This window comes from Geotrypetes seraphini, chromosome 1 (assembly GCF_902459505.1).
Source record: "Geotrypetes seraphini chromosome 1, aGeoSer1.1, whole genome shotgun sequence".
Taxonomy (NCBI): domain Eukaryota; kingdom Metazoa; phylum Chordata; class Amphibia; order Gymnophiona; family Dermophiidae; genus Geotrypetes; species Geotrypetes seraphini.
This window is the reverse complement of record NC_047084.1, coordinates 30884977-30902142: the sequence shown is the minus strand read 5'-3', so window position 1 is coordinate 30902142 and position 17166 is coordinate 30884977. Positions and strand designations below refer to the sequence as shown.

General features: G+C 39.8%; 1 protein-coding gene across 8 annotated transcripts in view; it reads right to left on the bottom strand.

Moving 5' to 3' along the window:
• Positions 1-307: 307 nt before the first annotated feature.
• PDE8B (phosphodiesterase 8B) overlaps positions 308-17166 on the bottom strand; it is a 234346-nt gene continuing 217487 nt past the window's right edge. For 6 of the 8 annotated variants that reach the window (XM_033929322.1, XM_033929331.1, XM_033929338.1 and 3 more), the window contains 2 exons: positions 13234-13363; positions 308-2585 (listed from right to left, as the gene is read on the bottom strand). In XM_033929322.1, coding sequence (XP_033785213.1) covers positions 2473-2585; positions 13234-13363 — 243 coding nt within the window. In that variant the 3' untranslated portion in view covers positions 308-2472. The remainder of the gene's footprint in view (positions 2586-13233; positions 13364-17166) is intronic. The other 2 variants (XR_004537931.1, XM_033929352.1) reach the window with 2 other exon arrangements.

The following is a 17166-nucleotide window of genomic DNA, read 5'->3' as shown; positions in this document are numbered from 1 at the left end:
TATAGACTCTGAAAATATCTGTTGTATATGCAATGCTGTATTACAACAAACAAAAATCTGCTTCACATTTGACATAAGATTCTATTACAAATCTAAAAAAAAAAAGACATATACTGTATAGATAGATAGAGAGAGCGCTTATATACATTTCTCTGCATGAAAATTTTTGAATGTTTTTATTTGTTACTTAACTTGGTACAAAACATAGAAAAAGGGTTGGCACATTATGTAGATATTTGCTATAAACTGACATTGTCAGTAAAGTCCTTTATTAACCTGGCTAATAAGCCAGCACAAGATTGAGTGGTAACTGTTCAAAGTCTTTATTTGTACCAAAGTACTATCTATTACTCTTGAAATACAGCCTGAAGTGCACAGTGTTGGGAAAACAAGCAAAAAAACAAGTTAACTGTTTGGTTCAAATGAACAGAGTAGTTGGATGGTCTTCACAATGAACAGAAACTTCTTACATTTCAAGTTTCATTTTTTATATACAAAGTTGTGGTAAAATGAGTTGTATAAAAATATGCATTTGTGCTTTGAAGGCTCATTAGCATACATATTATTTTAAAATTGTAATGAAAAAATTCCAACAGTAGTAACTTTCTAACATATTTACAAATTATGCAATAACTTTTTTTTTTTTTTTACATTATTTAATCAAAAGGAACTGGCACTATTTAATACACAGGAAATTAACTAAGATGGGTTAATACAGGGATCTCAAAGTCCCTCACTGAGGGCCGCAATACAGTCGGGTTTTCAGGATTTCCCCAATGAATATGCATGAGATCTATTAGCATACAATGAAAGCAGTGCATGCACATAGATCTCATGCATATTCATTGGGGAGATCCTGAAAACCCGACTGGATTGCGGCCCTCAAGGAGACCCCTGGTAATAGGCAAATGTTTAGATCATGTTCTTATAGAAAAATCAATTGGCTTCAATAAAATCTTATGCAGAATAAACATCCTGGTCCTGATAGCTTTATGTATTACTTGGGCAGTACTGCAAGTTCTGTTATTCCCTCTGTAACTAAAAGAAAGTTGAAACTAGTCTACAACACTTAACATTTTTTTCCCTACAGTCCACATCCTACATTTAGTAAGGTTCAGAACTGCATTATAGTTATTCCTCATAATACAGCAGCATTGATGGAGCTTGATCTAACATTTTACTTTAGGCTTTTTGGGTCCTCTTAATTAAAATTTAGGGCTCCTTTTATGAAGGCACGTTAGGGCCTTAACGCACAGAATAGCGCGCGCTAAAAACACTAGTGCACCTTCGTAAAAGGAGCCCTTAGTGTGGCTAATAGCATGTGCTAAGTGCTACATGGCCCCACAGGTATAAAATAGGATGTAGAGTGAGTAGCACACGCTAAGCTTTAGAAAAAGACCCCTTTCCGAGGAGGTGCTGAAAAGTTCTCAGCCCAGCCAAGAAGAGAATGACGTGGGTACGGTTCAGTCAATGATCTGAAACAAATGTCACAAAACAGAATTTAGTTTCTGCAAATTGGCACTTAACAAAATAAGATAACACTTTTCAGCTACAGAGGCAAAAATAACACTCAGAATTTAGGAAGTTGGTTGGTTGGGCTGAGAACTTTGCTGCACCCCCCCCTCGTAATTGTTGTAAAATGCTGCATGTTAAACTATTCAAGATTTTACATACAATGGACAGTAAGGGCTCCTTTTACAAAGCCACGTTAGCGGTTTAACGCGCATAATAGCACGCGATAAACTGCTGGCCGTGGTAGCCGCTACCGCCTCCTCTTGAGCAGGCGGTAGTTTTTCAGCTAGCGCAGGGGGTTAGCGCGTGATAAAAAGTTGCGTGCGATAAAGCCGCTAACGTGGCTTCGTAAAAGGAGCCCCAAGTTATTACTGAATTTGAGGCCTTCATCATCTTTTTTTTTTCCCATTTATAGATTTCCTATCATCTGTAGTTTCATCTTTTGTTTACAAAGGTTTTTAATGTAATGGAGACTTACATAGCTATAAGAGTGCAAGAAAGATCAAATTTAAAAGTAATGTTTAATATCCTTAGGGAAATAATTCTAATGTTAGGTAATTAACCCATTTGTTGTAGTGATAAACAAATTACACACATGTGTAATCTTTTCAGGGTGGATGCAATCAGTAACTAAAGCACATTGGTCATGAGGTCTGACAAGGGCAAATATTTTAAGTTACTTGTCTTAAAAGTACTTTCTCTGCTACAGAATAATTTGCTTTGAGAAGCACATATTCATCTTGATTATACACTGCAGTGAAAGAAAACCACAAACATTCTAAAGCATGGGCTACTGGAAGAGAGAAACTAGACATTTCCTTCCTGCCATATGGTTGGGTTTGATTTATTTTCTGGGGGGTGTGGGGGGGAAATTTTGCTGATCCCTTTATATAGTATCTACCTTGGTAAATCATTCACAGTGCGTTTGGTAAGTCAGGAGGTGAATTTTTTCTCTTCTTTTTAGGTAATCTTGGATGGGAGCCTGAGACTCTTGCACTTCATTTCGTCTAATGTTTTCCAGTACTTGTAGTTGTCTGCCAAATGTTGCATCAGATTAGGCAGATGTGCAAATGCTAAGAGACACAAGAAAACAATCTCCTAAAAATGTGACATAGACCAAAACAAAGTTTCTAAAATAAACCCCCTCTTTTACGAAATCGTGCTAGCAGTTTCTAGCGCGGGGAGCCGCGCTGAATGGCCCGCGCTGCTCCCAATGCTCATAGGAACTCAATGAGCACTGGGAGCAGCGTGGGCCATTCAGCACAGCTCTCTGCACTAAAAACCGCTAGCGACAAAGTATCAAAATAATAGAATATTTAAGGGTTCTTTTACTCAGCTGCAGCAAAAACCGGCCTTTGTGCACTCTTATGTAAGTCTTTTTTCCATGCACTAAAGCAGGGGTGCCCACAACTTTTGGGCTTGCAAGCTACTTTTAAAATGACCAAGTCAAACTGATCTACCAACAATAAAAAATTTTTAAAAACACAAAGCACACTGAAAGGCAGAAAAAAATGTTAATTATCATTCATATTCCGGGTTTTTTTTTCAAAGAGGTCAAGGCAGATGACTCTATGCAATGTCACCTCAGTAACAACCATACAAAAATAGACAAAATATACCCCCTCCATTTTTACTAAACAGCGATAACAGTTTTTACCGCTGGGAGTTGCGCTGAATGCCCCGCGCTGCTCTTAATGCTCATAGGCTCCCTGCGCTAAAAACCGCTATTACGGTTTAGTAAAAGAGAGCCATAGTGCAAAATATAGGCAGCAGATATAAATTCTCAAAATGGAAACATTTTGATCACTAAACTGAAAATAAAATCATTTTTCCTACCTTTGTCTGGTGATTTCATGAGTCTCTGGTTGCACTTCCTTCTTTTGACTGTGCATCCAATATTTCTTCCCTTCTTTCAGCCTCCTGTATGCTTCTTCTCCTCCAGACCTCATTCTTTCCCCCAACTTTTTCTTTCTTTCTCTCTCTCTCCATGTCCCCTTTCTTTCTGTCTCCCTGTTCCCCCTTCTTTGTCTCCCTGCCTGCCCCCTTTCTATTTTTCTTTCTTTCTCCTTGCTCTCCCTAAAGAAGAGTCGCGCTGACCAGTATTCCACTCCCTGATGTCAATTCTGATGTCGGGGAGAAGAAGGCTGATCGGCCCAGTAGATCGGGATGGCAACACAAGTCTATCATGGAGCCCAGGATGGGCTCTGCGATCGACTCGCGTTGCCTTCCCGATCTACCGGTCGATCACGATTGACGTATTGGGCACCCCCCCCTGCACTAAAGCCATTTTTATTTATTTATTGCAGTTTATATAATGCACTATCCTGAAATCTAGGTGGTTTACAAAGAAGCATTCATAATAAGTGCACATAATGAAATGCGATCAAAAAGTATAACAATAAAAACATTATTTTTGTATTAATGGCCATGTACTAATGTTAATCACAGAAAATTAGGGTCCCAACAGCTTAACAATATAACTTAATGAAATACTTTTGAAAATGGAGATCCTCAGAATGAGCATACAACAGCCAATGCTGCAACTACAACAGCGGGGAGGAAAAAGCGTCAGAGTAAAGTGGCAGTCATAATCAAAATAAATGCAGTCCTGCCATAAAGTCAGTCATAGGTATAAAAAAAACCTCCAACCTTTTCTTCATAAACTTTGCAGCATAGCACACACACTACCAGGTTAAGGATGCAAATGAGACTTATGGTATCTGATATGGTCCTGTAAATCCAGGCTCTTGCAATGATAAATCTGCTGCCTGTGGATCAATCACCCTTCAGATCCTACATGTACTAATGTTGCCATTAGCATGTGGCCATTAAAAAAAAAAAATTACTGCTTGAGAACTTATTGCCATCCATTTTGTAGGCAGTATAAGCTCATGCAGTGTGGACGCACTAACCGGTTAAGAACATAAAAACATAAGAATAGCCTTACTGGGTCAGACCAATGGTTCATCAAGCTGTTACTGAGGTGACATTCATTACAAATGATTAAAGCATCTTCAATCAATTCATTCTATACTTTTTCTTAAATAATCCCATCCTTTGTGTTCAAACCTTAAATGTTTCTTTTTTGTATAAATTGTAGTTCTTCCCATTACCCATTTGTACCAGTTTGTACTAATTTGTAATAGAGCAAATGATTTGTATGTCCACCCTGCTCTCTTTTTATGTATTGAAACATGTAATACGCATTGAAATATATGATATTGCGTAAAAAATCAAAATCTATTAAACTTGAAACTTGTTAGCACAGAACACCCACTCTCTACCCTCTGACACACACCCTGCCTCCCCCCAAAAAAATACTTTTTAGTGCCTGAATTAGCATATGCTAATTTGGCAGTAATCACAGGGCACCTGAGCGCATTTCATGGTACGCCATTTTTAAGCTACATTAGGTGCACATTAGTGTCTAATGCAGCTTAGTAAAAGGGCGTGTATAAAGGCATTTTTAAAAAGATTCAATTTATATTTTCATTTTGATTTTTCTATATATAAATCTAAGAATAAGAAGGAGGAGACAGTGATGGAACTAAAAGAACTCCTCATCTTTGAAAATAGAATCCGAGAACAGGAGAAGTTTCTAGTGGAGTTCAGTCCAAACGAGGAGGTCAAGGAACTAGAAAGATTCATTGAGGAAGCTCACCAGCAACACGTGGAGATCCCAGGGTTGGAAAGCTGTACCCGAGCAACCCAGGAAGTAGGCCTGGATGAGAGGAGAGAAGACACCCCTGCAAATTCAGAAAAAAATGAAGATGAGGTAGGAGACGACCACATACCAGAAGGAAGAGAGAGAATGCAGGAAGACGTCCCCCCACCCAAAGAGCCTAAAACAATTTTAAGTGTATCGCAGGAGGAAGAAGATTGGCCCTAAACCATGGACGTGGACTTACCAAGGAACCCCCAAATAAAGAAGATGGGGATCATTGTAGGTGACTCCATTATACGTCATGTGGACAGCCACACCGCAGGAGGAAGAGAGGACAGAATCGTCACCTGTCTGCCTGGAGCAAGAGTGAAGGATGTGACCAACAGGATCTCCAGGATCATAGACAGCGCAGGGGGAGAGGACACTTCTGTGCTTATCCACGTGGGAACCAACGATGTGAGCGGGCGGAAGTATGACAGGGAAGAGATGAAGGGCCAGCTCCGCTCACTAAGAAGTAAACTGAAGATCAGGGAGGTGAAGGTGGCTTTCTCCGAGATCCTCCCGATACCAAGAGCGGATGGAAAGAGACAAGGGAAATTGCAAGCGATCAACGCCTGGATGAGATGATGGTGCGAGGAGGAAGGCTTTGACTTCATGCGCAGCTGGACGGCGTTCTGGGGAAAAAGCAAGTCCTAGAGAAAGGACGGACTACACCTCAACAAGGAAGGAGCAAGAATATTGGCAGGCAACATGAAGAAGGCCATCGAGAAGGCTTTAAACTAAAAGACAGGGGACAGTCGACCACCAGTCGATGGCCCGGGTGACAGGATGCCCTGACAAAGGAACCATGGGCAACTACACATACACAGGAGGGGACGACCTCACAGCAAATAAGGGAGACAAGGCAGGAAGGGACAACTCAGACACAGGAAGGGATGACCACACAGCAAACAAGGGAGACAACGCCGAGCAGAAAAGGATACCGTGAAAGAAACAGTAGAGACAACCAAGAAAGCACATTACAGGGGTTCAAGGAAGGTTTAGATAGGTTCCTAAAGGATAAGGGGATTGAGGGGTACAGATAGAAGTAGAGGTAGGTTATAGAAATGGTCAGGAACCACTTCACAGGTCATAGACCTGATGGGCCGCCGCGGGAGCAGACCGCTGGGTGCGATGGACCTCTGGTCTGACCCAGTGGAGGCAACTTCTTATGTTCAAATGTATGTATACGAATGCTAGATATCTGGGAAACAAAATGGGGGAACTAGAGACAATAGCAAGACATGATGAACTGGAAATCATGGCATAACAGAAACATGGTGGAATGAAGAAAACAAATGGGACACAGTACTACAGGGATACAAACCATACACAAGAGATCGAGTAGGGCAGGAAGGTGAAGGTATTGCCCTATATGTCCAGGAAGGAGTAGAATCTGTTGGAGTGGCTACGACGGAAAGGAAAGAGAAGCTGGAATCCCTCTGGATCCCTAGTCATAATGGTGCAGACACAAAAATTGGCCTTTACTATTGACCCCCAGGACAGACGGAGGAAACTGGCTCAGAAATGATAGAGGAAATCAAACAAGAATGCAAGACAGGCAACATAATAATCTTGGGAGACTTCAATTTCCCGGGGATAGACTAGAACCTGGGAACCTCCAACTGCGGCAAAGAGGCCAAGTTCCTGGAGGCGCTAGGGGATTGCTTCCTGGAACAAATGGTAAAAGAGCCAACGCCACCTTGGACTTGGTCCTAAATGGCCTCTCGGGACCGACAAAAGAAGTAGAAGTCACGGTCCCACTGGGGACGAGCGATCATAACATGATCAACTTTAAACTTGACATCGGGAAAGGGAAACGTACTAAAACCTTAATCACGACCTTAAACTTTAAAAAGGGTAAATACAATCGCATGAGAGTCATGGTAGAACAACGGCTCAGGAAAAAGATGGACAAAACTTAAAACGGTAGATCAGGCATGGTCCCTACTGAAAAATACTATCACGGAAGCACAAAATCTTTACATTCTGTGGACTGCCAAAGAAAGGGGAACAAAAGGCAAAGGAGAACTGGCATGGCTTACCTGACAGGTGAAGGAAGCCATAAAAGAAAAGAAGGACTCTTTCAAAAAATGGAAACGCATGAAAACAACCGAAGCTTGGAACAAACATAAAGATGATCAGAAGAAACGTCAAAAGGCGGTGAGGGATGCCAAAAAGGTCTATGGAGGAGAAAATAGCGCAAGAGGCCAAAAACTTCAAGCCCTTCTTTAGATATGTAAAAGGGAAAAAAAACCTGCAAGAGGCGGTGGGACCCCTGGACGGCCAGGGAAGAAAAGGGTACATCAAGGAAGATAAACAAATTGCAGACAGACTAAATTCCTTCTTTGCGTCCGTCTTTACAAAGGATGACACCGCAACAATACCAGAAGCAGTGGAAGTGTTTAAAGGAGTAATAGAAGACAGCCTCACCACAGTAGAAGAGGACTTGGACCAGATATACTACCAGATCGACAAACTTAAAAGTGACAAATCCCCTGGATCGGATGGAATTCACCCGAGAGTCTTAAAAGAATTGAAGGTTGAAATCGGAAAGTTATTGCAAAAACTTGCCAACCTGACAATTAGAACTGGACAGATACCGGACGACTGGAAGATAGCAAATGTCACGCCAATTTTCAAAAAAGGATCGAGAGGAGAACTGGGCAACTACAGACCTGTAAACCTTACGTCTGTCCCTGGAAAAATGGTTGAACCACTGATTAAAGATAGCATAGTCCGGCACTTGGATACACACGACCTGATGAAAGCCAGTCAACATGGCTTCAGGAAAGGGAAATCATGTTTAATGAATTTACTTCAATTTTTTGAGACTGTGAATGAACAAATTGATAGTGGAGAACCAGTGGACATAATATACTTAGACTTTCAGAAAGCGTTCAACAAAGTTCCACACGAAAGACTTCTCAGGAAACTACAAAGCCATGGAATAGAGGGGGATATACAAAGATGGATAGGCAAATGACTGGAGAACAGAAAACAGAGAGTGAGCATAAATGGGAATTTCTCCGACTGGGAGAAAGTGACTAGTGGCTCGGTACTTGGGCCGATCTTATTTCATATTTATATCAATGACCTAGAAGAAGGAACATCCAGTGAGATCATCAAGTTTGCAGACGACACAAAGCTATGCCGGGCGATCAGATCGCAGAAGGACAGCGAGGAACTCCAGAGCGACCTGGTCAGTTAGAGAAATGGGCGGAGAAATGGCAGATGAAGTTTAATGTGGAGAAATGCAAAGTAATGCATTTAGGCAGTAAGATTAAGGAACACGAGTATAGAATGTTAGGTGCAACTCTGGGTAAGAACAAACAAGAAAAGGACCTGGGTGTACTGATAGATAGGACCCTGAAACAATCAGCACAATGTGCGGCGGCCGCAAAGAAAGCAAATAGAATGTTGGGCATGATAAAGAAGGGAATCATGAGTAGATCAGAGAGGGTCATAATGCTGCTTTATAGAGCAATGGTCAGACCCCACTTGGAATACTGCGTCTAACATTGGTCTCCCAACCTATAAAAGGATATAAAACTGCTGGAGAGGGTGCAGAGACGAGCAATGAAACTAGTAAAAGGGATGGAGAAACTGAAATACGAGGATCGACTTAAGAGACTGTGATTGTTCTCACTTGAGAAAAGGAGACTGTGAGGGGATATGATAGAGACCTTTAAAATACAGAAAGGAATCGACAAAATAGAGCAGAAAAAATTATTTACAAACCTAAGGATTAGATTAGATTAGATTTACATCGTCCAATTTGACACGGACAAGAGGACACAGAATGAAGCTAAGGGGTGACAAGTTCCGGACAAATATCAGGAAGTTCTGCTTCACGCAGAGTGGTTGACACCTGGAATGCTCTCCCAGAAGAGGTTATTGTGGAATCGACCGTCCTAAGATTCAAAAGCAAACTAGATGCACATCTCCTTACGAGAGGCATAGAAGGATATGGGTGACTAAAAGTTACGCCAGATGTACACCTGGCAGGGCCTCCGCATGTGCAGATCGCCGGACTTGGACTGAAGGTCTGATCCAGAGATGGCGCTTCTATAAAATTCTATAAAAAGCGCTACAAACTGCACATACAAATTTGGGTGTGCTCCCAATTTGTGTGCATAATTTAATTAACAAACCAATTAGCGCTAATAATTTAGATTTTAACAAGCAGTTAGTGTTAATTAGATATAATTAATATATATGCACATAAATTTAGGCACAGAATTCATATCTAAATATGCATGAGTCTAAAAAAGGGGAATGGAAGTGGGAGGGTCATGAATGGATTGGGGGACATTCTTCCAAGTTACTCAGAATAAGAGAGGATCTGCACTTCATTTAGGATTTGCACCATGCTTCCATTGGTGTAAATTGCCACACCTAAAATTACATTCACACACTTGTTTGCAATGCAGTTCATATATGTTAGGTATAGGGATCTTCAGATTACCACCCACATAGCATAACCCAGGCTGGTTGCAATCCTCATTGATCCCTATTAACAGCTTCTATGCTATTCTTTTACTTTGAATTCTAATTCTTATTATTCATAATTTTCTGCTACTCAACTGTTTTCAATTTTTAATATTTGGAGTGAGAAGCAATGAACTTACCTTGTCCTCCGATGTGAGCCCCGTTTCAATCATTACAGCAGGGAGTGAGGTTCTCGTATATCATTAGGCTAACATTTACCCTTCATACCTTCTAAATTTTAATTCACCGCACTGCTTAACACCTAAAATTAGGCACAGTTCCTGGCATTAAGTGCTATTCTATAAACAGCATGTAACAATGACCACCATTTACAGAATACCACTCAGGATATTTTTCAGCACAAATTTTTTTTTTTTAGGTGCCATACAGAAACTAGCCCTTTATGTGAATGAATGGCAAATAAGTTAAATATGTAAGGACTCAATATAGCCCAAATCTTTTTTGTTTAGATAGTGGGAAATACCAACTGCTCTAAAAGGGATATGCATAGGCTATTCAACATACGAGGGTCATTTCATAAATAATGCATACTATTTTTTTTTTTTAATTTACATGTTTTATTTTTTTCTCAAATATTTCTTTACAATCCTTCAATTTAGTCTCCCTGCTTTGCAATGACCACGTCCCAACGTCCAGGAAGCTTCATTATCTCCACCCAAGACACCGTTTTAGTTCAGTTTCCAAATGGCTCAGGTACCGGTGGAAGAAAGCTCTTCCAGAGATGCAAAACAATGACCACGCATAGGTTGTTTCAACTTTGGAAAAAGGTCAAAGTCTGGTGGTCTCATGTTTGGACTGTAGGGAGCATGAGGTAACTGTATTCGTTTTTCAATGGCATTCCCTATGTGCTGGCGAGCGTTGTGAAGAATGAGTGGCCCAGCTAAGAGCAACTGAGATCGGGTTTTGTGTATTTTTCTGCTCATTTTTTGCAAAACATCATGATAATATATTGCTGTGACACTTCTTCCACATGGAACTTTGTCTGTGATGATGATGCCTTCATGATCATAAGCAAAAATCATTATTTGTTTGACTTTCGATTCAGCTTGTCAAAATTTTTTTGGCTGTGGGGAAGATGGAGCTCTCCACTCGTCATTGAAAAACTACACGAATATGGCTGGGAGGTGTTATCTCATGCTCCCTACAGTCCAGACACGAGCCCACCAGACTTCGACCTTTTTCCAAAGTTGAAACAACTTATGCATGGACATCGTTTTGCATCTCTGGAAGAGCTTTTTTCCGCTGGTAAACAAGACATTCGGCAACTGAACAAAATGGTGTCTTGGATGCAATAATGAAGCTTCCCAGACGTTGGGACTCGGTCATTGCAAAGCAGGGAGAGTATATTGAAGGATTGTAAAGAAATACTTGAAAAAAAAAATAAAACATGTAAATTTAAAAAAATAGTGTGCATTATTTATGAAATGACCCTCGTAAAAGAAAACATATCCACTGTGGCTGCAAATAATCATATTTGGGACACAGGAATCAAAGCCACCATCAGTATCTTCCATGTCACTCATAGGCCTGTCCACAATGGACAAAGGGGGACCTTTTTACTCAATGCAATACTTAATTTGATGAAACTAAAGAAGGAATTGGTAACAATTAAGGAAGCATCCAGGACTACCCAATTCCCAGCCAATTTACCACCAGCACTGCCACAGAGAATAAAGCAACAGAGGAACAGATGGGTCACAGTAGGCTCAGGTAGATTATGACCTGTGTCACAGAGGCATTCATGCTCCCCCCCAGCCTCTACCCCTATATAATTCCTCTGTTTTACTGGAGCTTTATACTGATCAGAAAAGAAGTACAGAAGTGGACTCCTGCCCCTTCACCACAACCTCTACTTTGTGCAGTACTGTGAGCTATCAAGAGAAATTGCAGCAGCCATTTTGAAGGAACTGGCAAATAGGTATTTAGGTAAGCACGGGGGGGGGGGAGGAATTACCTAGGCATGGAAGTGGGGGCATCAGGTGGAGGGGGATTAGAGCAGGAATGGGACTCTATTTTTTAATTAAAAGAAAATAAACTTATGAAGGTGAATTTAGGACAGCTTTTGAGCTGTCATAAATTCACCCACTTATAACACCAGCGCCCACATAAGCCCCAACTCCTCCCTAGCACCACCTCTGGAGGCCTACATTTTTGGGGGTCAGTCAGAGCTGATATTTAGAGGCACTGCTTAGTGCCACTGAGTATCAGCAGTTGGCTGCTGATAGGCAATTTAAGCGGGCCAGAGTCTCTCTTAAATCTCTCAAGTCTCGCTTAAAACGCTCTGAATGTTGGCCTACTAGTGTGTATATATAATTCTTTATTGATAGCCTTCCGATGAACGTGATGGAGACAAAAACTAACTGAATATAAGAAAGCTCAGGACATACACATAGGATCTTTAAGGGAGTGAAAGAGAGATTAAATGGCATAGATGGGTAGATTGGATAGTCTTTAACTGCCTTCATTTTTCTATGTTTCTAATAAATCACTGCAAACAGATATAGAGCTGGAGGAGCTATTTGTATATTTTGAAATACAAATAAAAAATGGAGCCACTGATCTGGGAGAGATAGTGAATTTTTGGAAGCAGCAAAGAGCCTCCTACTTCTTCAGTTTAAAAAAAAAAGGATGAGAAAGGCAGATGAAAGAAGTGCTGGGAACAGAATTGGGCCGTGCAGATTAGTGTACAGGAGAAACAGTGGTAAAACAACAGGAAAGTGAGGAAAATTTACAGCAATTCATGTGTATATTAGGATGATCCCCCTACTGACAAGACATACGAGTTGTACAGTAAATCATATGCAAGTTAGAAATAATCATAAGACCACGAGATAGCGAGATTCATTTATAGACGAGTATATGCAGGGTAGACTTTGCCTTAAATTACATTTAATAAATAAGATTGTAGCCACCTAACATCAGGTGAAAACTCTGACACTTGCCAAATTTCCTTAAGGTGTAATATATGGAATTGTATTTATTGCTCATTCGAAGTCAATATTTTCTGCAAATATTTGGTAGAAAATGTTAACTTCATATTGAATGGACAGTGTATTATTTATATACATACAGATGTACATCTGGCAGCACTATAGAAATATCTGGAAAAATTAAGAGAGATTTCATAACATAACAGTAATCTTATATACCGCTACAACCTCACAGCTTAGTGCGGTTTACAAGAAAGAGAACTGCGCATACGCAGGGAAATGACAATTCTATATAAAGAATTCAAGGGGGAATAAATGGAAATATAACAGTTGAAATACTAAGAATTCTTTGTAAAGAGATGAGTTTTTAATAATTTCCTGTTTCAGTAGAAAGTAATTAGCTCCAGTCTGATAAGCATCAGAATGCACTACTCAGTCTCTGAAATTTGTATTTTATTTATTCTACCTCTATGTCACCAAAATCTATTTTGATAAATAAGTTATTCCCTGATAGTACATTTATCAAAGTTAAATAAATAGTGCTAGATCAAATTGAGTAAAGGTGCAAGTTCTTACCATCCCAGGCATCAAACATATCCGTTACAAAATAATCAATGAATGATATTTGAGACTTTGGGATGCTGCAGGTATTCCGGTCAAACACTGGCATTACTACTGGCAAACCCTGCCTTTTCTCTTCATCAGTCTAAAGGCAATGAGATTTGTACAGTTAGTCTTTTGGATCTAGAAATTATGGACTGTATTAAAAGAGAAGCAACAAGATTACAGCTATAATGGGCAGCTTAAATTCTGGTTGTCATAATGCAGGAATATGGTAAAGTTTCAGTACAAGGCTGTAACGCTACTAAAGATGGGGGCAATGTTATAATGTTTTATAAAATTGTGCGGCTGCATATGGACAGAAAAAGTACATGAACGGAAAGTGTGCATCTACTTTTACAAGCAGGAGCATAGTTTGGCCAGAACAGAGGCAGGATTGTGATATATGTGTACTCTATATGGGTAGAATGCACACATATATTTATATCTTCTAATGAGCAGGGGTATATTGTACATTGACATTTGTGTACTACTGGCACTGGATCGATCTGGAACCCTATTTTATAAAGGCAGACAGGCACCCATGTTACCTTTTAAAACATAACTCATAAAAACCCAATTCTAAGAAAGCAAAAACCTCCACAATCAATCCTGGTAGGAATGGGAAACATACAGAATATAGATAGCCAAACAAATATTGTGTGTATTTTAAAGGAGGTGAAGGACCCTCAGTGCATGTCCAAACAGCACCAACAGTTCCTAATCAGTGTTCAGATCTTTTTCACAATTTATGTGATCAGTTGAACACATCTGTTCATTCAAAATCATTACTGGTCACTTTACCTCCTATATATTAAAGTCCCAAATGTGACTAAACAAAATAGTAGAGAAATATTTATTTAAAAAAAAAAAAACCAAAAAAAACTTCCACAAATTTTCATATCTTAAACATTTATTTGTTCATAATACATACTTCTCATTTTCACTTCAAAGTGAACATAGCAATGTTGTTATTTAGACGTAATAAGAAGATGGAACCTTAGATCTATGTGCAGCAGGTTATACTTTCAAAAGTCTATTTGATGTACCTACTGCACTGTACTTATCTGAATACCGAAGAATGCTTTTTTCACAGTCCTATGTTGGGAATATGTAGGATTATATCTCAAAAAAAGGCAACAGCATTTTTTTTTTTTTTTAAGATTAGATTTAGTTCTTACTGGTACAAAAAGGTCTATTGTAAAGGGTAATGCTGGTGGGGTTTCTAAGCAACAGTGATCAGTGTGATATTTATCATCACCAAAACAAAAATGCAAACCCCCCCAAAAAAAACAACCAAACCTACTGCTATAGCACTTTATTTTAAAAAGGAAGACTGATAAAATGAAGAAATCAGAAAAAAATAAAAAGAATGAACAGCTGCCAGGGTCAAAAGTTTGCATGAGGAATTAAAAAAGGCCATTTTGGAAGGCCAGATAAAATGTATTCTATGCATCACAAAAGATTTTAAAAACGCCAAGAGACGACCAGAGTATTTTATGGTTTTATGATAAGCTAGAAGAAGCAGTGAAAGCCAACAAGATCTTTCAGAAAATAGAAAGCAGACTCTAATGAAGAAAACAAAGAAGAACTGGCAAGTTAGATGAAAAAAAGAAATAAGGCAGGCCAAAAGAGACTATATAAAGGAGCTTGCATTACAGGTAATCAATGCTAATAAAAATTTCAAGTACATCAAAAGCAAAAAAATCTATGAAATTTGGTCTGAGTACAGGAATACCATGGGATAAAAGAAGTGCTCAGGAAGGATAAGGTAATAGTAGAAAATCTAAATTTATTTGCTTTGGTCTTTACTTTAGAGGATGCTGGGGGCCTACACTGGAAGCCTTCTTTCATGGTGATGATTTCTAACAACTAAATCACATAAATTTGAAGTTCATTTTCAAAGCACATAGATGTCTCAAAATGGCAAAAAAGAATCCATCTATCTGCCAAAAAGATCCAAATTGCAATTTTGGAATGGCAGATGAGGGCCCAAAATTAGGATGTCTGACAGTGATAATCAAATGAGAAGAAATGTCCACATTTAAGAAGGATGTTTTTATTTACACCTGTTTCAAACACATCCAGAGTACAAAAAGGTGCTGATTGAGCAACTGACAACTGAAAAGATTAAGGCATAAATCCCACAGCAGATGCTGTCCCCTCCCCTCTACCATGAAAGTAAAACTGTAAAAGGATAATAGGCTTTATGACAGCTTCAGGCTTTATGGGCATTCTAAACAAAGTAAAAAGCAGGAAACCCAAGTTCAATTCCCAGTTTGGCTTTCTTTTTCTTTTAAATTGTGATACCTCCAGAAACAGATACAGTGGTACCTTGGTTTACGAGCATAATTCGTTACAGAAGCATGCTCGTAATCCAAAGTACTCGTACATCAAAGCAACTTTCCCCATAGGCCATAATGGCGTTTAGGTTAGAGGTTTGTCTTACAAACCCATTAAAATTGAGTTTCATTATTATTGAAACTGTTCCTTTCAATCTTTTTCTCTTGCGAAAATTTTGATTGTGGGCCAATTCCTCCCCTTTTTTTGACATATAAACACGCACATCGATGATTGATGTTGTGCGTGATAATATGCAACATGCAGGTGGGATGGCGCTCGGCTGCCTGGACTCGGAGGCTCTCCAACATTGTGCGGAAGGTACCCGGCATGGAAGGCTGGCCGGCCAACGGAAGAGGCATCCCCCTGAAGCGCCACTGCCTGCAGCTGTAAGTGCTCGTTTATTAGGGTGGTGCTCAGTTTGCGAGACAAAAGTCTGCTAAGTGTTTTGCTCGTCTTGCAAAACACTCGCAAACCGCGTTACTCGCAAACAGAGGTTTGACTGTATATACCTACTGTGCCTACATATTTGACACCTGCAAGCCTGAGGGCTATCGAGGAGGTGCACTTTCACGTATAGTAGGTATTTCTCTGTTCCTGGAGGGCTCAGAATTTAAAATAAGAGTTGTAGGAGGATATGAACCTGGGTGCCCTGGTTAACAGTCCACTGCATTGACCATTTAGTTGTCCCTCTGCTCTGCAAGCCTATGTGGCCATTTCTGTTAAAATACTACCAGACATCCTTGTCCCTGGTTTTTGGCATTCCTAATGTGCTTGCAGAATTCACAAGAATATGGGCAGTTTAAAAATAGTCTTGATAATACAGATGACAGCGTATATCAGCAGTGGCATGGGGTCTTTAAACACAGGTCTACAATTATGCATTGCCATAGTGTGCACCCTCTAATACAGGACTTCCTGTTGGAGGGAGGGTGTGACATGGAAGTGCTTCAGCATGGGCATGTGTTTAAAAGCCCTGCACTAGTGCTGAATCTGTTTTTAATTTTGGTCTGAGTCCAGGAAGAGGTAAGGCAGTGGCTACAGAGTGAGGAAAGAGGGTTGATGCTGGACATAGGACAGAGGGGTAAAGAAGAGGAGAGAAGATGCTGAGCAGGAGGATAGGGAGTGGAAACAGAAGGAGATATACTGGCCTACGGAGGATTAGGGAATGGAAGGGAAGAGGACATGTTGGTCTATGAAGAGATTAGGGAAGGGGACTAAAGAGGATTAGGGCCTTAAGCCACCCCAGAGGACAAGGGGTGCATAGCTGAGAGTTTACCTGGGGTGTGAGATTATGCCACTTTTGGTATAAAGTTTATATGAAAGTGACAGCTTCAATTTATGCTGTGCTTTTGACATATTTTTCTTTTTAGGTACTAGATTTGTTACTAAAAACAGGTCAGTTTGCAGTCACATGATAAGCAAGTCTGTCATTAATTCAAAAATATTGTAGAGAGTTGGCTACTTTCACTATAAGACAAAATTGGCATTTTTAACTACACTTAAAATTTAGATGGTCTTAAAGCAGAGTGAAGAGTAAACACTTTAATTTAAAACAACATTAATTTT